Here is a 20719-nt window from a genome sequence, read left to right as displayed (position 1 = left end):
GACCGGGGCACGAACCCGTGTCCCCTGCATCGGCAGGCGGACTCTCAACCACTGCGCCACCAGGGAAGCCCGAGAACTATTTTAAATGTTGGATCTGATGTGCTTGGGGCACATCAGGCAGTTACACTAGATAAGGACTGGGAGCTCAAGAGTAAGGGCTGAGCTCCAGATAGAAACTTGGAGTCATCAGTCCATGAAGGCAATTGAAACTCTACATATAAGAGAGTTCAACTGAACCTTAGAGAAGACTAGGATTTTAATTGAACTAGAGGATGTGTAGGGAGAGGGGTGGATTTACAAGCTGAAGAAAAGAGCAAGTCAAAGAAAGCTGTGGAGTTTGGAGTAAGTGGATGCTGTTAGTGATGTGCTGATAAACGTTTAACAACTGGCTCTTTAGGGAGGGGAAGGGAAGTTCAACTTTTTAATGTTTGCTGATTTCCATGGTGTGGATACTTCCATCATAGCCAATTTTAAGCTATCAGTGTCATTGAGCATGGAGTTGGGAAGAGATGAGCACAGTCAGCTCTTGCCAACTCAGACAAGTGAACTCTAGTCCACAGCTGCATGTGACCCTGATGGAAACAGAGGACCCTGTCAGGCGGTAGTGGAGGATCCATTTAAGAGATAAAGTGGGGCTTCCCTGGCGGCATAGTGGTTGAGAATCCAGTGCAGGGGACACGGGTTCGAGCCCAGGTCCAGGAAGATCCCACATGCCGCAGAGCAGCTAAGCCAGTACACCACAACTACTGAGCCTGCGCTCTAGAGCCTGCAAGCCACAACTACTGCAGCCCACGTACAAGAGAAGCCACCGCAATGAGAAGCCTGCGCACCGCAACAAAGAGTAGCCCCCACTCTCCACAACTAGGGAAAACCCACGCACAGCAACGAAGACCCAATGCAGCCAAAAATAAATAAATTAATTAATTAAAAAAAAGAGAGATAAAGTGAACCACTGGTGCGGCCATAAAGACAGATAATAACAGGTGTTCACAAGGATGTGGAGAAATTGAAACCTTCATACATTGCTGGGGAGAATATTAAATGGTGCAACCACTGTGGAAGACAGTTCGGTGGCTCATCAAAAAGTTAGGCATAGAGTTACCTTTTGACCCAGCAACTCCACTGCGAAGTATATTCCCAAGAGATTAAAAACATGTTCACACAAAAACTTGCATGTGAATATTCATAATAGCATTATTCATAATAGCCCCCAAATAGAAACAACCCAAATGTCCATCAACTGATGAATGGATAAATAAAATGTGGTACATCCATACAATGGAACATTAATGAGCCATAATATTAAGTACTGATGCATCCTACAACATGGATGAACCTTGAAAACAATATGCTAAGTAGAAGAAGCCAGATGGAAACGGCCACATATTGTAGGATTCCATTTATATGAAATGTCTAGAATAGGCAAATCCATAAAGACAGAAAGTAGATTTGTGGTATCCAGGGGCTGGGGAGATGGTGAGTGACTGCTAATGAGTAAGCGTTTGACGACTCTTAAACCCCAGTTTGAAAAACAGTGTACTAGGAGATCGTGGTGTTGCAGCTGCTCATGTATATTTGTTCCTTTGGAGTTACAGAAGCCTTGTCTGTTGACTTGGTTCTCTAGGCTAGAAGTCTGTCCTCCAGGTTCAAGCTCTCCACCATAAACAGCTAAAACGTCCAAACACTAAGCTATCCTTGGAGGGTTTTGCATAAGCCAGGACCTAGATGGCCTGTTTCTTTCAGGCATGATTAAAAGCCTAGGTGAAAACATTTAATGGAACATTTTGATCTCATTAAAAACCAAGAAAGGCACATCTTTGAAATACAATCTCATAAAGCCCTGCCTTGTAGACAGATGTGTGTACCAAACTCTCACCTATCAGGAAGGGATTTGAATTTATAAAGCGACATTTTGTTTCCTGGCTACAAAGCCATTTCAATCCTAGGGATATTTACAAGCAATATGAAAAGCCCTCTGCACTTGATGGACTGGCCGCTGTTACCGAGTGTCATAAATGTCAACGACCAGGCTTTCTCCTGGAGAGATTAGCTTTGGGGGAGTTGCTGGGGGAAAAAGGACAGATGTTGTTTCATATGTATGAGTAGACTAGGATCAGAGAAGAGGGTGAGTCAGCGTGGGTGGTAAACATCAGGGGAACCGAGGAGGATCGAACTGCTGCTGTCATCTTTGCCGTTAGGCCAGAAATGTCACCTGGCTCCTTTCTCCCTGTCCTATTGCCAGAAAGAGGAGAGAAGGACTGGGTGACCCCTCCACGTGCCCTCTCTTCTTTAACCAGTTGCTGGCTTCTTCTTCTTCTTTAACCAGTTTACAAAGAGCATTCCTGAACCTAATCTCCTAATTGTCTTGATAGTTTGATGTTAGTCAGTTTAGGGGGAAGGAATCTGTTAATCATCTTAGCAGAGTGTTAGCACCCCTGTTCTATGGGGGAGGGAACTGAGGTACGTGGAGATTTAATAACGGGCCCATAATCATATAGTTTGGGGGTGTCAGGCCAAGATGAGAGTCTAGATCTTTTGGCTGTAATCTGGAGTGTCTGCACAGCTCCAGAGCTACTCTCAAGTCATGCCTTTGCTCACCATTCAGTCACTCAACAAATACTTATTGTTTTATATTTATCATTTATTTTATTTTTTTAAATTTTATTGAAGTATGTTGATTTACAATGTTGCGTTTAGTTTCTGCTGTACAGCAAAGTGACTATTTACACATATCTATGTATTCTTTTTCATATTCTTTTCCATTATGGTTTATCACAGGATATTGAATATAGTTCCCTGTGCTAGACAGTAGAACCTTGTTAACAAATACTTATTGATAGCTATTGTGTGTCAGGCACTCTTCTGAGCTCTTTGGCTGCATCAGTGAGCAAAAACAAAGATCCCTGTTCTTCTGGAGCTTACATCTCATCTACAGTGACGGCAGGGGCAGAAATTGACAATAAATATAATGAATAACTAAGTTATAAAGTGTGTTTGAAGGTGATACGTGCTATGGAAAAAAAAGTCATTCAGGATTTGAGGATCAGTGGGACTGAGGGGAGTGGATTACAGCTGTAAACAGGGAGGTCAGGGAAGTAGGGATAATAGCAGGGGGGCTTGTGGGACTAAAGGGAAGATGCATGTAAAGTGCCCAGTCCAGAGCCTGGCACATGGGTGGTCATAAGCCCTCATTAGCGGCAGCTGTTATCACGGTACCAGTCCTGTCTCCTAAGAGCCCCCAACCAAGACTGTGCCCAAAATGGACAAGCAGCTTAGTTACAGACAGGTTAGACCTCAGGGTCAGGGGCCTGTCTGGCCCAGAGCATGGTGCCACAAACTGCCCCAGCTGGGTGTAGAGACCCCGTATCTGCTTTGTGTGTTGTGTCCACGGCCAAACCAGCAGGGCAGGTCCTGCTGGGGACACCAAGCACCATCTCTGCTGTATTTGATCAGAATGGAATCTGGAATTCCAGAGTAGAATAGAAAATGTGAAAGAAGGGGCAATGTAAGGCCAGGGCTCCCCCATACTCCTGAGATCCTTAGGGCTCCTGACACCGTGTTGCTAGGCAACAGCACACAGATTGAGGACAGCTGGCAGGGGTCAGCCTGCTTGGGGTGTGTCAGCTGGTGCCTGCTCTGGGAGAGAGGGGGCATCGCTTGTAGGTAGAGGTAACAACTGACTATGTAGGGGGATTAAGAGAAGACCAAAGAGGCATCCTTAACTCTGTGATTCTGCCTCATGCCTGCAATTTCACCTTTAGGGATTTGCTCTTTCAAGTAAAGATTGGTGTTAAACTTTTTCTGAGTGTGGAACTTTTTTTTTTTTTTTTTTTTTTTGGCGGTACGCGGGCCTCTCACTGTTGTGACCTCTCCCGTTGCGGAGCACAGGCTCTGGATGCACAGGCTCAGCGGCCATGGCTAACGGGCCTAGCCGCTCCACGGCATGTGGGATCCTCCCGGACCGGGGCACGAACCCACGTCCCCTGCATCGGCAGGCGGACTCTCAACCACTGTGCCACCAGGGAAGCCTGAGTGTGGAACTTCCGATTCAAACAAAACCTAAACTGAGAAGACTAGCATGTTAAACAGATTTTTAAAAACAACCTTGCTCCATTAAAGTGGGGAATCCCCACTCCCCTTTGAAGGGTCTGGCTTTCTAAACCCCTAGACTCTGGAGCAGAATTTGAAAGTGCCTGGGTTAAAATATTTCAGCCCCCTGTTAAAAAGTGAACAGCCTGTTGTGGGGTAAAAATATTAAGCTATTTAAAAATTAAGAACGCATTATTATAGATTTCAATGATTTTCCTCTGTGTGAGGGGATGGATAACAGCCTCCTTAGAGGGTCTGATGAAAACAGTGCCCAGAAAAATGCATATACCTAAAATTCTGTATCTGGTTGTATGGGGAAAGTGGTCCAGGATCCTAGATTAAAGGTCCCTGTCTTGTGTGAGATGTATTTATATGATTTGCTTCCAAATGGGATAAATATTTAAGTCTTGAGGCATAGAAGAGTGAGTTTTGAAAGAGGGCGGAAGGAGAAAAAGATCTAGTGGGGAATCAGAATCTTGGAGGTAGAGCCCAGGAATCTGTATTTTTAATGTGATCTCCAGACGGTTGTGATAATCAGACAGATGTAGGCACCAGAGGTTGAGGGCTGGTATGTCTAGGCCTTTAGGGCCCAGGAGACACTGCTACTGAGTCAGCAGTCTTAAAAGGGTGGGAAGGAGGGAGGGAGAGAAGGGAGGAAAGAGGGAGTCTCTCCAGTCTGATGGCTAGCGAACAATAGGAAAGGTCCTGAGAGGTCAAGGTCACTGTGTCTCTGAGCCTCAGCGGACCATCCACCCAAAACCTGAGTGAGGACACTCCGAAGCCAAAAGAACAAAGAACAGGAGTTTGGGAAACCATCCAGCTAGGGCTGGGCCACAGAGAAAGTCTCTCTGGGGCCCTGATGTTCAAATTCTGACATTTCACCGTGGTCTTCCATGTTCTGTGCTAAGTAGAGCTCACTCCTCCCTCCCAGCGAAGGGCTGGTCTCTCCTTGACAGTCAGGATTGTTTAATGGGATCTGCTCCTATCTAGGTCAGAGGCTTTCCAAGCAAAGTGGCATCTGCCGCTGAACCAACAAATACCTACTGACCCCACTGTACCAGCTCAGGTGTTTACCTGGTGCACCCAGCCCCCATATTGACATTCTCCCCAAAGGATCTGCCCTTCAGGGATGGTGAGAGGAGAAGGGACTGAGCCTGCAGCTGGGGGAAGAGCAGGAGGGGGCCTCCTCCAGACCCCAAGGCCTCTAGTCAGAATCCGGGTTTACTTAAGAACCTGTTTCTTGACGCAGGCCCTGTCCCAGCCAAGACAAACCCAAGTTGTGTTGCCTGCCTGCTTCCTTGGTGGCTGTGACTTTGTGCAGCACTGGCTCGGTGACTCTAAGACTCAGGATCTGAGACTCTGCTTGTCTCTGTCTGTTCTGTCTGTCGGGGGGCGGTGGCCGAGGGGTTACCACTCTCCCCAGCAGTCTCTGGGCGGTGATTCTTTGTTTTACTCAAGTGTAGCCATTTATCCAAACTGAACAAGTTAAGACTTATGCATTTCAATGTATATAAATTTTTGCTAAAAATTTTAAAAAACCTAGAAAAAATAACAACTTCGAGTGGGGAGGAGTGGATAGAAGTAAATGAGGACTGCGTAGAGGTAGATGAGCAAGAATGGCAGAAACTGATAAGTATGGAGGCTGGGTGATGGGTACATAGGGGTCATCATATTCTGTTTTTTTAAAATATATATTTGAGGGACTTCCCTGGTGGCACAGTGGTTAAGAGTCTGCCTGCCAATGCAGGGGACACGGGTTCGAGTCCTGGTCCAGGAAGATCCCACATGCCACGGAGCAACTAAGCCTGTGCGCCACAACTACTGAGTCTGCATGCCACAAGAAGCCCACGCGCCTAGAGCCCGTGCTCCATAAGAGAAGCCACCGTAATGAGAAGCCTGCACACGGCAATGAAGACCCAACGCAGCCAAAAATAAATAAATAAATTTATAAAAATATAAATATATATTTGAAATTTATTGTAGTAAAAAGTGAAGAAATAAAAAAGACTTAGAAATGTCTGTTTTCTCTTAGAAATATCCTCCCCGATCAAGAATCTTAAAGAAACTCATACTCTTTACCCTAGTAATCCCACTTCTGGGAATCTCTCCAAAGGAAATAATCAGAGATACACATAAAGCTTCATTGTAGTGCTATTTAAAATAAGGAAAAATTGGACAAAACTCGATGTCTGACAACAGGAAAATGGTTAGAGAAGTTATGGTGCAAAACCTTAAAGATACAGGAGAGTGCTTGTGACCTAAAATGTAAAAAAAAGAAGAAACCACATACCATATGATCTTCATTTTGTTTTTTATTTATTTATTTTAGGCTGTGTTGGGTCTTTGTTGCAGTGCGCGGGCTTCTCATTTCGGTGGCTTCTTTTGCTGTGGAGCACGGGCTCTAGGCGTGCGGCTTCAGTAGTTGTGGCACGTGGACTCAATAGTTGTGGCTCGCAGGCTCTAGAGCACAGGCTCAGTAGTTGTGGCGCACAGGCTTAGTTGCTCCGCGGCATGTGGGATCTTCCCTGACCAGGGATCAAACCCGTGTCCCCTGCACTGGCAGGCAGATTCTCAACCACTGTACCGTCAGGGAAGCCCCTTCATTTTGTTTTTTAAAATGCATATGCATGTATAGAAAATGAATTTGAAAAGAAATACAATAAAACGTTACAACTAGTGATCTCTGCTTGGTAGGCTTATGGCAGATTTTAATTCCCTTTTTAATTCTAGCCTGTATTTTCAGCTCTTCTACAATTTTAACATTTATCACTTTGATAATTATTTTAAAAACTGAGAAGTGCCTTTTTTTTGTTGTTGTTGTTGTACGCGGACCTCTCACTGTTGTGGCCTCTCCCCTTGCGGAGCACAGGCTCCGGACGCGCAGGCTCAGCGGCCATGGCTCACGGGCCCAGCTGCTCCGCGGCATGTGGGATCTTCCTGGACCGGGGAACGAACCCATGTCCCCTGCATCGGCAGGCAGACTCTCAACCACTGCGCCACCAGGGAAGCCCAGAAGTGCCATTTTGAAGGAAGAGGGGAAAAGGTGGAAAGAACAGATTTCCATGCACACACCAACCGTAACATAATGAAGTATTGGAACTGGAAGGAATCTTAGAAGCTAGAAATCGCCTAAATCCAACTTCCTCATTTTACAAATGAGAAGACTGAGGCCCAGAGTGTCGAATGCCCAACTAACCCATTTGTTCTTAGTCTCTCTGACTGCTTGTTTTAGCAGCTCACTGAGCCCTCATGGCCCCAGGAGCTCTGCAGCCTGTGCCATACCCACAATGTTAACAACTGGAGGCCCTGTTTGGGAAGCAGCCCTTGGACTCTCCAGTCAGTCTGGGCCACCCGTTGCCAGTGTCCTTGGCCAGCTGGGCTGGAGAAATGCCCTGGCAGGAAGAAGGCCACTGAAACTCTAGACCTCACTGCCACCCAGTCACCAGTGCTTCTCCCTCGGACAGTCGTAGCCATCTCTGTCTTCTCTGCTGTGGCAGAGGTTACTTCTAGGCAGCTAGGCTATCTTTTTGTCAGGTCTGGCTTGTCATGACTTTCAAACCGTCATGAGTTGAAAAAGAAACAGTGTGGTTCAATGGTTCGTGTCAAGCTGGAGTCAGAGACATGTTGCGGTCTTCGCCAGAGTCCCTAGACACTGTCTTCATCTGTTCGGACTGCTAAAACCGAATACGATAGACTGGGTGGCTTAAAACGTGAACAGCTTATTTCTCACAGCTCTGGAAAGTTCACAGGTCTGGGAAGTCCAAGATCAAGGTGCTGGCAGATCCAGTATCGGGTGAGAGCATTCTTGCTGGTTTGCAGACAGCCGTCTTCATGCTATATCCTTTCCAGGCCTGAGAGAGGGCTAGCTCTGCTTCGCTTCTTCTAAGGGCACTACTCCCTTCATGGGAGCTCCACCCTCATGACTAAATTATCTCCCAAAGGCTCCACCTACAAATACCATCATTTTAGCGCTTCAGCATTCCTTCTCTGGAGAAAGTGGGGCCAGCAAGAGTGTACAATGACAAATAATTGTAGAGAACGGTGGAATACTGGAAATTAGCACATGCATAAGTGTTTATAGTCTGTCTCCTCCCCAGTGCATCCCTGCCCCACATTCCCCGCCTCATACACATCTACGCTGCTTGAGAGCTGTGACTTTGTCTCAGACACCACTGCTTCACCAGAACCTAGCACACAATAGGCCCTCAGTAAACACTTGTTGAACATGGAATGAGTGAACACCATTTTCCTAGAACGTAGAAGACCTGACATGTTCCAAGTTAACAGTATTTCCAGAATTTAAACATTTTAATTCCAAAAGAGCAGAATGTTTGAAAAAAAGTAGTTTTAGCATTAATATTTATTTGCACACCTGCAATGCAATGCTTCAAAGAGTTGTCAATGGCAAACACATAAGCATCAGGGAACCACCATGGGCATCTCCAGGGAGACTGTCATGATGTCCACTCCAGTCTGTTGTCTTCCACTCCTTCCTCCACTCCTCCCTCTTGAACTTGGCCATCCAATTAGCTGACATACACAATCTTATTTGGGGGATATTTCTTAAATTTAGACTACCAGATGATCCTGCTTCTACTCTCTGGGGGACTTATTAGGATAAGTCAGAGACTGGGCATGTTCCTGTAGCATAACTTTTTTTAAAAATTGTGATAAAATACACATAACATAAAATGTACCATCCTAATCATTTTTAAGTGTACAGCTCGGGCATTAAGGACATTCACATTGTTGTGCTAGCGTCGCCACCATCCATCGACAGAATTATTTTCATCTTACAAAGCTGAAACTGTACTCGGGCGCCCAGCCGCTGGCACCCACTGTTCTGCTTTCTCTTTTCCTGAACTTGACTACTCTGCGCGCCTCACATATGCGGAATCAGACAGCATTTGTTCGTTTGTGGCTGGCTTATTTCACCTGGCATAATTTTCAGCTTTATGACTGCTGTGGATTTTGGCTGGGGAGGGGCACCAACGCCAGCCCTAGGTAGAGCTGAGAAGTAAGGAGGGGCTTATCCCCAGCTAGCCCACTTTCCTGCCTCATCCTTCCCTGAGTTCCCACCGACTTCAGGTCCCTACTCACGGCCAAGTGGCCTCACCCCCTCATCCCATCTCCTGCTTACCCAGAGAGAGCCTCTGATTTGCTTTGTGTGGGCCGTGTGTCCATGCCTTGGCAGACGACAGATGGCCACCTCTTCTGACAATCCCGCCTAGATGGAATAGAATAAGGAGAGGATGTATCCTCCAAAGAGGCTCTGCTGCATGGGAGGGAACTGTGGATAGTGGGCAGGCAAGAACCGCAGGCGTCCCTGACGGGGAGGTCCTCCAACCAGGTTTAAGTGCCTTTCAGCCTTCCCATTCCACATGGCGCCAGGCTTGACTGTTTCCCCTTTGGGCCCTGTTCACAAAGGTTTTGATGCCTTGGCTTTTGTTGCAAAGTTTTCAGCAGCTTGAGTGCCAGTGCCGGGCCCCAGACACACTTTCACTGAGTGTGACTGTAGCCCACACAGGCTGCCCTCAAACACCAGCAGCCTGGAACACAGGCTACGGACTCAGATTGCCTGGGTTCGGTCCTAGCTTGGCAATCTCCAGGCTATGTGGCCTTGAGCAGGTAACTTCACCTCTTGACGCCTCAGTTTTCCCATCAGTAAAATGGCAAAATAATAATACCTACTCCATTAAGATGTTTTGAAGATTGACAAACCTACTGCTGTAAGTGCTTGACCTGTATCTTATTTATGATCACAACCAACCTACTACCCGTGGGAAAAAGGCACCCCCTTTCTGGGCACACTGCCTAGCATGAAGAACTTGAGCTAGATTTCAACTTTACTCACACTCTGAGTTGGGCAGCTTTCTGGAGAGGCAGGTACTTGTGTGTCCCCATTTTCCAGATGAGGCAGCTGTGGCTGAGAGAAGTTGAGCCCCATGTGGTGATGGGGTGTCGAATCCCTTCTAGCTCGCCTATTTACTTAGTGCACGTGCCAAAGAAGCTAAGCACCACCTGTGCCATGGACCACATCCCTTTGGCACCAGCTCATCAGCTTACACCTTGTGCATCTTCCACAGTAGATAGCGACCACATGCCTCTCTAGCACTTAATCTGTAGACCAGTGATACAAATCTCTAGTCTCTAATCTATTACTTGGACAATCATTAAAAAAACTAAGACATGTTATTTGAAAGAAGGGGGAAAGGTGGAAAGAAGCACACATTTGCATCCAGGCACCATCCTGGCTTGGTGATTATTTTTTCATTTCAGCAGCCCACTCATTACCCAGACAGCAAGGACCCCAAACATTGTGGGTCTGAGTGAATCCTTCTTCTGGAGCTGAAAGATCAGCGTTACCAATATTTGGCAAAGCAGATTCCAGCTTTGGGGGTTTTCCCTCTAATTTCTTGTGTTGCCTGGGAGCATTACATGTGGCTGGGTGATTTAGGGGAGGGCAGATTAAGTAAGATGCCCACCCCTCGTTTTCAAACCCTTCCCTTCTTTCCTCGATGAACAGGCAGCAGCCACTGCTTCCTGTGCCCCATTTAAAATTGTGATTTGTGTCATATCTTTGTGAATGGGGAGAGCAAGGAATTGTATGCTGGACATACGAATTAAATCTATTCGTGTGTCTCCTTTGTGAATCCGTATATTGTGCAGACCGTATGCTCTCAAAGACAGATCACGGGTTAAACTGAGGTACTGTGGGGGAATTGATTTGTTCACAGAACTCTGAATATAATTGAGGAGCGCTGCCAGTTATGTCTCTGATTTAACTGTCTGTCTAAGCCTATGTCTTAGATGGTGAGATCGCAAAGTATAGTTCAGATTTGAAACAGCTGCAGCAGAGCCAGCCACATTGGGTGGTGTAAATATCCCCAAGTGACATGAAGTAAAGTAGCACATATTGAAAGGGAAACTTTCTAAGGTTCGGAACCAGCATTTTCCCCGCAAACCTCCCACCAGAGCAGGACCCAGGGGGCGCCAAATGAAAGACGATGCAAAGAGAAGCAGGCTTGGCCCATGTGTCTCCGAGAGGCCAAATGCAGTCAGTGTGACTGAAATGATCTGCTCGAACAGATTAGATGTTTTTTGTTTGTTTGTTTGTTTTTGCGGTACGCGGGCCTCTGACTGTTGTGGCCTCTCCCGTTGTGGAGCACAGGCTCCGGACGCACAGGCTCAGCGGCCATGGCTCATGGGCCCAGCCGCTCCGCGGCATGTGGCATCCTCCTGGACCGGGGCACGAACCCGTGTCCCCTGCATCGGCAGGCGGACTCTCAACCACTGCGCCACCAGGGAAGCCCCAGATTAGATGTTTTAACACCAATTCTCAGGCCTCAGAAGCGAGCCTGGCTGCTGGCAGACAACCAACACTGCCTTGCTTAATTTTTAGATTTGGCTGTTAAATTTCTCCCAGTGTGAGTTTGTGTTTGATGGGACTTATGAGGGTGGAAGATTCCTGGTAGCAAAGCCTGAGTTCTAGCTCAGTGACTTACCAGCTGTGTGACCTTCAACAAGCCATTTCACCCCATGGAGAGTGTTTACTCATCTGTGCAATGGAGGAAACGCCCCCTGCTCTGCTTGCCTTCTGGGAGTTTAAAGATCAAATAAGATGGTGTTTGGGAATGTAAAAGCACTGTGCAGATGACAGGCATAATTACGTTCGCAGACAGAACATCGAATCAGTTCTGCCTGATTCACTCAGCTCTCCATTTAATTTACATACTGTGGATTTTACCCCTCTTTCTTGCAGCAAAACCCTTTGGAGAGTATCATTTTTAGACCTGAATTGATACATGTGTAGTTGCCTTATTTATCCTCAGAGTTCTCTGGGATGAAGAAAAGAATGGAATTAAGAGGAAAAGTAGGGGCTTCCCTGGTGGCGCAGTGGTTGAGAGTCCGCCTGCCGATGCAGAGGACATGCGTTCGCGCCCTGGTCCGGGAAGATCCCACATACCGCTGAGCGGCTGGGCCCGTGAGCCATGGCCGCTGAGCCTGCGCATCCGGAGCCTGTGCTCCGCAACGGGAGAGGCCGCAACAGTGAGAGGCCCGCGTACTGCCCAAAAAAAAATAGTTAGGCTCACAATTCCCCCAACTCCTCCTTCTACTCCGCATCTGCTCCCTCTGGATGAAAGTGCCCAGTTTATGCGTTGCTGTCCTGAGCCACGCTGGACGCAACATCTAGTGCTGGGCAGACAATATATATTTGGTAAATATTTATAATAGAAGACAATAAAAATGGAGCTCTAAAATTGTTCTGTCATCACCCGAAGCTTCTGAAACTACAAATCAAGAAACAACATGTTTACTGTATTTCCACAAGTCTGAAATAACACTGCTTCTAAGACCAAAAGAAAGCCTATGCTTAGTAGATGGACCTGGAGTGAATAGCATAAGGTACAGGGAACCCCTAGTGTGTCTACGGTTCCATGGAAGCCGCGAGAAGCCAAGCTAGCACAGGAGAAATAGAACTGTTTTTTATGTACCAAAAAGAAAGGAAAAACTCCATCAGTTAAAACATGACACGATGCTTCCTTAATTGTGTCAGTTATAAGCCACAACTTGATTTCACAGATGTTAAAATGTGAAAGAAATACGCATCTTAGAAGAGATGAAAGGCAGTCTATTTAACCCCTCAGAAAAGTAAAGATTTCTTTTTTTGGTTCTGATACATTCTTAGGTTAGCCAACTTCAAACTGTCTCAGTTTTAGGCCCAGCTCCTTGCATTTGTATATTATGCAATCATCCTTTCATATGGATAGAAGGGGGACATTAATTCTGTTTTTCTTATGGATACAGTAATACAAAGTACTTTAGGGCTTGAATATAGTTTTTGGTAAGTGAGGATTGTAAAATGCTTATCAGAACCAAATTCACATTAATTCTTATAGTTGTTTTTTGTTTTTTTTTTGCGGTATGCGGGACTCTCACTGCTGTGGCCTCTCCCTTTGCGGAGCACAGGCTCCGGACGTGCAGGCTCAGTGGCCATGGCTCACGGGCCCAGCCGCTCCGCGGCATGCGGGATCCTCCCGGACCGGGGCACGAACCCGCGTCCCCTGCATCGGCAGGCAGACTTTCAACCACTGCGCCACCAGGGAAGCCCAAATTCACATTAATTCTATGGACTGTTGTTTATTATGAGATTTAAAAGAGGAAGAATGTTGAAGAGTATTTGGCACATTTATTGTGCTTTCTTTTTCCCAAGTAGTGCTTTCTGTGATTTTTGTTGTGGCTCTTGCTGTTTTATTTAATGCTTGATTTGGCAGTTTTGTTGTTGTTATTCATAGTTCAGGTAAAGAAACTGAGCTGTGAGTTTCCATTGCACAGAGAAATTAGGCATGAATAGGCTCGTGTGATGAGAACCCATCACCTGCCTGAGCTAAATGTGACATTTTCATAAAATTCGAGGTGGGAATTCATAGTTTTTCTGGAGAAAAGGAGAGAGCATGAAAAATGCAAGGAAATCAGGGAAACAGAAATACAGCTTTTGTCACAATCCTTTGTAAATTTTTCATGGACCTGTCCCTGCTCATAAATTCTGCAGTTTGGGACAAGAAAAATTCCACCTTTTTGTAGCCTGTTCTTTAGTTACCGTCTCACATTCCTCTGGCCTATCAGGACATTTATACACAACCGCAAAGAGAGCCATTTTAAAAAAAAAATGGGGGGGGGTTTCTAGGGACTAGACCATGGCCGGTGGAGAGGAATGATCCAATAACCGTAGCTCCTGTACGTGTTTGATAACAATCATTTGGTTCCATGATGCCTTGTTCCCTGCCGGGGTCCCAGGGCCCATTACTGTGATGATGAGTGTCAGTAGCCATCGTGCTGGGCAGGAAGTGGGTAGGAAGTTAATGTTTGACCGCTACTAATGCACATTTTGCCCACTCTTCTCTCATCTGCAGTCTGAGTACCACTACGAGTACACTGCGTGTGACAGCTTGGGTTCCAGGTGGAGGGTCGCCGTGCCGCATACCCCTGGCCTGTGCACCAGCCTCCCTGACCCGGTCAAGGGCACCGAGTGCGGTAAGCAGCCCTGCTTCTCAGCTTTGGCCTCTGCCCCAAGCCTCCTGCCATCCAAGTTAGGCACTTCCTGACAGTGTGGCTGCCTTAAGAAATCAGATCTCGCCCCGCCCCCCTCCCACCCGGTCAGTCCTCATCCCCAAACCTCTTGAGATTTGGTGCAGAAGTGTTATTTCGCGGATGCAAACTGGGTATTTCAATTTACTTTTGTTTTATTTTCAGATTTAAATCCCATGAGGGTATAAAGTAAAAATAATTCCGGCTGTGTGCCACTTAGATATTTTCTCTGTTTGCATACATTTTCTTTTTTTGGCTGTGCATTTCTCTCCAACCTACACTCACTAGCCACAGTCACTCATTTAGGAAAGATTGTGATTTGCAGTCGTTCTTGAAAAAGAAGCCAGAGAAGATAACTTTCTGCAGAGACAGACCTTTAAAATGCACTGGGCATTACTTCAGGGAACAAGGATCTTCCCTGACTGTGGAGCTGACCGTGCAGCCGGAAAGGCAGTGACTTCCCTGCAGCTCCCACCCCACCTCTGGGACTCTGCAGCTACAACTTTGCTACCACTGGCAGCTATTCCCCCTGAGCTGTTCTTTTTAGAAACGCAAAGGGGGGCCATAGATAACAATAGAAATCAGGAACTAGAATCAAGGAATACTTGAAAATTTGGAAAGGAGGTTGAAGGCATTTAAAATCTAAAATAAGCTTAGCCTAGTGCCTGGTTCGGTAGGTGAGCAAATAAGTACTTGTTAAATCCGTGAACGGATATTGCTAAGATCTGAGTAGCACTGAGGTGTGACTAACGGAAACAAATGAGCCATCTTCGGTAAACTTGGCCAGCGTTCTTGAGCACTACATGCACCTGCTATGTGAACCACAAAGATAAATAAGGCACAGTCTCCGCCTTCAGAAGCGTACAGTCTGGTGGAAGGAGCAGACACCCGTTCATCCATTCATTTTTTTCAGCAAACATTTATGTAGCCCCTGCTATGTCTGTGCCAGTCGCTGAGCCACCGTCCCTAGAGGAGCTCAGAGCCTAGTGGGAGGCACACATCAATATGATGTGCTGTATGAGGTGAAAAGAATGGGAGTTATGGATGCTTAGGGATCAGGAACCGCTGGGAGAACCACTTGAGCAAAAGCTTGGAGGTGGGAGAACATCAGACACATTCAGAGAAGAGCTGGGCTGGGGTGGAGGCAACACAGGGAGGGGATGGATAGGAGTAGGGTGGAGAAAGGTCTGTAGTGGGAGATCAAGCCGGAAAGTTAGGTTGGGGGAAAATTGAGGAAGAATTTGAATGCCAGGCTGAGAGCATAATTCTATAACCCAAAGTGGGGATGGTGCCTGATTATTTTTTAAATAACAGAAATAATAGTACATATGAGTGTTTTAGAAAGATACTTCTGACCACCGAATGAGCAAAGACAAGAAACAGGGAACTAGTTAGGAGGACATTGCAATGGTTGAACTAACAGGTCACAAGAATCCCAACTAGTACAGTGGCAGTGGGACCAGAAAGGAGAAGACAGAGGCCAGAAACTCAAGGGGGAAGTTCAAGGCTGAAGGGCTAGGTGCCATTCAGCGGGGTCAGCACGAGAGACCATGCTCTTCACTGGAGAGCTCTCAGAATGGCTGAGGCTACCCCTTAGACCCCTTAGGAAACGAGGCTGACAGGGACAAACCCAAAGTCCTGCAACAAGGCCCTAAATCTTTTTTTTTTTTTAAATATCAGCTTTGGGAATTCCCTGACCGTCCAGTGGTTAGGACTCGGCATTTTCACCGCCGTGGCCCAGGTTCAATCCCCCGTCAGGGAATTAAGATCCTTTAAGCCGTGTGGTGTGGCCAATAAATAAATAAATAAACAGACAGATAGAATAAATAGAATAAAATAACAGATTTATTGAGATATAATTTACATCAGAAGATTCACCCCTGTAAGTTATAAAGCTCAGTGGCTTTAGAATATTCACACAGTTGCATAACTATCACCACTATCTAACTGCAGAACATTTTCATCACCCCAAAACGAAACATATCCATTAGCAATCTCTCCCCATGCCCCCTCCCCCAAGTCCCTGGTGCCACAAATCTCCATTCTGTCTCTATGGATTTGCCTATTCTGGACATTCCACGGAAGTGGAATCATACAAGATGCACCATGGCTCCAAATCTTAGTGGGGGAAACTCCCAGGTCTCCATCCTCTGCTCCTCCCCCTAGGATGCACAGAACCCACCCACTTCTCCTGCGTGGCAGCAGCCTCACCACCCACCCTTGTCCCCGCTCTGTGTTCCAGCCTTCTCTTGCAAAGCTGGGGAGTTTCTGGACATGAAGGACCAGTCGTGTAAGCCGTGTGCTGAGGGCCGCTACTCCCTTGGCACAGGCATCCGTTTTGACGAGTGGGATGGGCTGCCCCATGGCTTTGCCAGCCTCTCAACCAACATGGAGATCGAGGACGGCACCACAGATTCCACTGAGAACTGCACTTCGTGAGTCGCCCCTCTCCCCACACTCCACGCCCGCCCCCTTAGCCCCACGCCCCCCTTACCTCCCTGCTCCCCCTATTGGGGAAGGGGCTGCAGGGAGCACTTCACAGCCTCCTCTCCTGCTCCTCGGGGTGAGGGCTAGAGCAGGCCCCCACTGGACTGCTGGACATGACATCCACATCAGCCCAGCCTTATTGACCTAAGCTTACCAGCGACTGACAGGTATTTGTGACAGGTGAAAAACACGGTGAAATAGAGACAGGTGGATAAGATCAACAAGGATTAAATGGCCCAGTCCCTTTAAAACAAAATCCAACTGGATTCCACTGTGGAATTTTGGATCAGCCAATAAACTTCCTCAACTTGATTGCAACACCATGTGCAAAGCCTTGGGTATCTTCCTGGCTTTGGTGCTAGCTTCTAAAACTGGTCTGAGTTTATGGGATTGGGAGGATAAAGTGGGACCAGAGCTTTGGTCAGTGATGGCTGAGATCTTCCAAACCCTTTGAGATCCTGATGACCAGAGAATTCTCCAGCTCAGAAGGAAATCTTTTCAGTAATTGAAAGGCTCAGCCCAGAGTGCTTACAGAACGGGTGAGCTATCCTTATCAAATCTCTGCATATTTAATTCCCGGGATGGGAGTATCCTATCCCTGGAATTAAATGATGTGCCTTCTATAGTTCAGGCACTATTCTGGATGCTTTATGTATATTATTTTCTCTAATCCTCACAAGAACCCTTGTGACAGTGAAATAGGTATTATTGTTCCCATTACACAGATGAGGAACTGGAGGCTCAGTGAGGTTCAGTGACTTGTCCTTCATTACCTAGCTTACAACTGGGGAGACTGGAATTCACACCTGGTCCAAGCTTTCCACTGCCCCACGCTGCCACCTTCAAATAACATTTAGTGCACGCAAGGCAATATCCAGTCCTAGAGAGGAAAAGTTGGAGGATGCGTAGATGTAAAAGACAGTCGTCCACTGCTCTCTGTCAAATATTGACAAAGAATACAGGAGAAAAGTACATGAAAGTTTCTCTTATACCCAAGCAATCAAAATGATAAAAAAGGATTAATTGTATTACACCTGGATTTCTAAAGTTGGGAACAATGTCTCCCATTCCTATACTTAAATCTCCTAGAAGCACCATTGTGTGAGCCAGGCAGGAGGCCTCTAACAGTCCAATTTTAATGTTATTTTAGAGTTCAATATTGTGAGTCAAAATCATTAGCATGACAATGTTGGCAGCAGAGATAAAGCTGGAGAGGATTCAAGCTGGAAGGAGAGGGAATGTGTGGGTTAAAGACAATCAACCCCCATTTTAGTCCTAACAGAGAACGTGACTGACCCTGGACAAGGCGCAGGCCTGGCTCAGTCGGTCAGTCGCCACGTGCGTGCAAGCAGGGTTTTCTCCCTGTCTGGGGAGCAGTGAAAGTCCAGAAATCTCTCTCAGCGAGGCCAGATGTGGGTCTGTTCAAAACGACTTGTGTTTCCACAGCATAGACTGCTTCAGGGCCTGGATCTTAAGGCATCCCACGACATTCCCGGGAGGGGGAAAAAGGAGAAATGGAAAGGAAATGGCCACCTAGAGAGGGTTTGTGATTTCCCCACCGTGCCCCAGAAAGGCAAAAACAGCTGCTATCAGGTCACCAAGTGTCTGGCTTTCCTGCTCGACTGTGTATTTACCTGAATCCAAGCCCACTGCCCCCAAACTAACCCCGCCAGTGGCGCCTCCCACCTGCTCTGCCTCTAGCGCCTCCCACCTGGTCTCCGCTTCCACCCCCAGCTTCCTGCAGGCCACCGTCCCCTCAGCAGCCAGACTGATCTTCTTAAACACAAGCCCAATCACAGTACTTTGCTGCTCAAAACTCTGGATTCTGTGGATTCCCACTGGAATAAAATCCAATACGTTGTCACAGCCTGCAGGGCCTCTGCCCTCTGCCCCTTCTTCCAGCCTCTCTCCAGTGCCTCTCCTCCTGCTTATAGAGCTCCAGCCAGCTGGCCACCATGCTCCCGCCCTCCTGGCGCCTTTAACACACTCTTCTCCAACTCTTCCCCCAGCTGACTCCTGCTTCACCCTCGGGTCTCTGTCTGAAAGTGACTGCCTCAAAGAAGCCATCCCTGACCCCACAGGCCCCTGTTACACACACATACATCATCTTGTATTTCTCCTTATGGCACTTACCATGGTTATTACTATGTTATTAACTGCGTGATAAGTTTCTGTCTCCTCCACTAGAAATAGAATGCAAGCTCCAAGAGGGAGGGGGTCAGGGCTGTCTTGTGCTTTGCTGTGTCTCCAGTATCTAACACCTGGCACAAAGCAGACACAAAATAAATAATTGAAAACACAACAGGCCAACTGAATGGAGTTTCCATGGCAGGTTCCTGAGCCTTCAGGGGGTCATCCTTGGTTCCTGGGTAAATGTCTCAGGACTAAGGTGATGGAAACAGTCCTCAGATCCAAAACTGGGATAAGCAAAAGGGAAGAAGAGTGAAAAGGGAGTCGTGGAAAGGATGCTGTACGTTCACGGAGAAGAACAGAACACCAAATACTGTGAAGGTGAAACAAGAATGAGAGAAAGCATTAAAAAGGGTCTCAAACTTTGGAAGCCTCTAAGTTTTCCTGTACAGTTTCTTCTTTCTAACCTGAATTTATAAACAGTGCTACCCAGTGTGAGCTTGGCAGTGTGTCTGGGTGGCCACCATGTGAGAATTCCTCTTTGAAAACTTGCCTCCCTTTTCCCCAGGGCCATGGCAAAACAAAGCAGGTATAAGCAGATCACAGCTAAATGACCGGGGACAGGTTCCTAATCTCTTCCATGCCTTGGCGTCCTCATTCTAAGAACCAGTGATAAAAATAGTACTCTTCTTAGAGGCCGTGGTAAGGATGAAATGAAATGATACTTGTAAAGATTTGGAGCGATGCCTGGCATTAGAAATCAATCAAGACATGTTATCATTGAACGTGAAACGATCTTCACCAGGGACAGCTCTGACAAAAGTCAGAATTGTGATGCATTTTGCAAATGAAATCCACTTATGGCATCCTTTGAATTATTCATCCACCTTCAGGAGTTATTTATAGCTGATGCTGTGGAGCACATCAGCTTTAAGTGCTGTCTCTTTTAACAAGGAGAAATCAGTACTGTTAGGTTAGCTGGGTATCTTGGATGAGCTCAGCTTAGGTATTTTGGATATGCTTCCATTTGAGAATAACACTAACTGTTGAAGAGCTGGAAGTACCATGTTATTCTGACAAACACAGGGGGAAAACAGTGGATTAATCTGAGGTCCCCTGAACTGACCATTATTAATCACTGGAGACCTGGGCTGGTCTTAGCACAGCAGTGAAATAGTGGGATTTTCTTTGATCACCCATTTCCCACATTCAGCTGTTTAATGCCCTGAGTCCCTCTTATGTGCCAGGTCCAGGGCTTAGCGCTAGGGACACAGAAGTGAGCAAGTTAAGTTTGGTCTCTGCCCTCACAGCATCGACGAGCCAGGCAGGAAGACAAGCAATTCAAGAAGAATTCAAGTATGACCAGAAGAGGAAGCCAAACTGCAAATAAACTAAGAAAAGATGCTCAACCTCACTTAGAGTTAAGGAAATAAGATTTAAAGCCCACTGAGACATTCTGTCCTACCGTATCATATTGGCAACAATTTTAACGTCTGACCGTTAGAGATGTGTGTGGGGGGGGGGGTTGTGGAGCCAGAACAGCTGTCTTTCTCTGCGGGTGGGTGTAGCTGACGGCAGCCACTCTGGAGCACAACGTGGCCATAGCTGGTAAAGTTGGAGGTTCACATACCCTGTGACCCAGCAGTTCTACCCCCAGACTTTCCGCTCAAATATGCGTAGAAGGAGACGTGCGAGAATGTTCCTAACAAGAGTGCGCACAATAGCAAAAAACTGGAAACAATCTAGATGTCCGTCAACAAGTAATGCATAAATAAATATGGGCGAACCATAGAAAGCAATCTTATATACTGGTAAAAGTGAAAGAAGAGCTGTTATTCACGTGACTATGGATATGGAGGAATCCCACAATCATTATACGTGTTGAGGGAAAAAAAGCAAGTTTCAGAATCCGTGAGCACATAAG

At 46.6% G+C, this 20719-nt stretch overlaps 1 protein-coding gene across 1 annotated transcript in view; it reads left to right on the top strand.

Annotated features, from left to right (window-relative positions):
- KIAA1324 (KIAA1324 ortholog) overlaps positions 1-20719 on the top strand; it is a 68167-nt gene that overhangs the window by 20877 nt on the left and 26571 nt on the right. The window contains exons 2-3 of the mRNA XM_029230250.1: positions 14004-14124; positions 16421-16613. Of these exons, the coding sequence (XP_029086083.1) occupies positions 14004-14124; positions 16421-16613 (314 nt within the window). The remainder of the gene's footprint in view (positions 1-14003; positions 14125-16420; positions 16614-20719) is intronic.

This window comes from Monodon monoceros, unplaced genomic scaffold (assembly GCF_005190385.1).
Source record: "Monodon monoceros isolate NGI ecotype Baffin Bay Population unplaced genomic scaffold, NGI_Narwhal_1 Super_Scaffold_18, whole genome shotgun sequence".
NCBI classification, from domain to species: Eukaryota; Metazoa; Chordata; class Mammalia; order Artiodactyla; family Monodontidae; genus Monodon; species Monodon monoceros.
The sequence above is the reverse complement of the archived record's forward strand: the minus strand, read 5'-3'. Positions and strand labels throughout refer to the sequence as shown.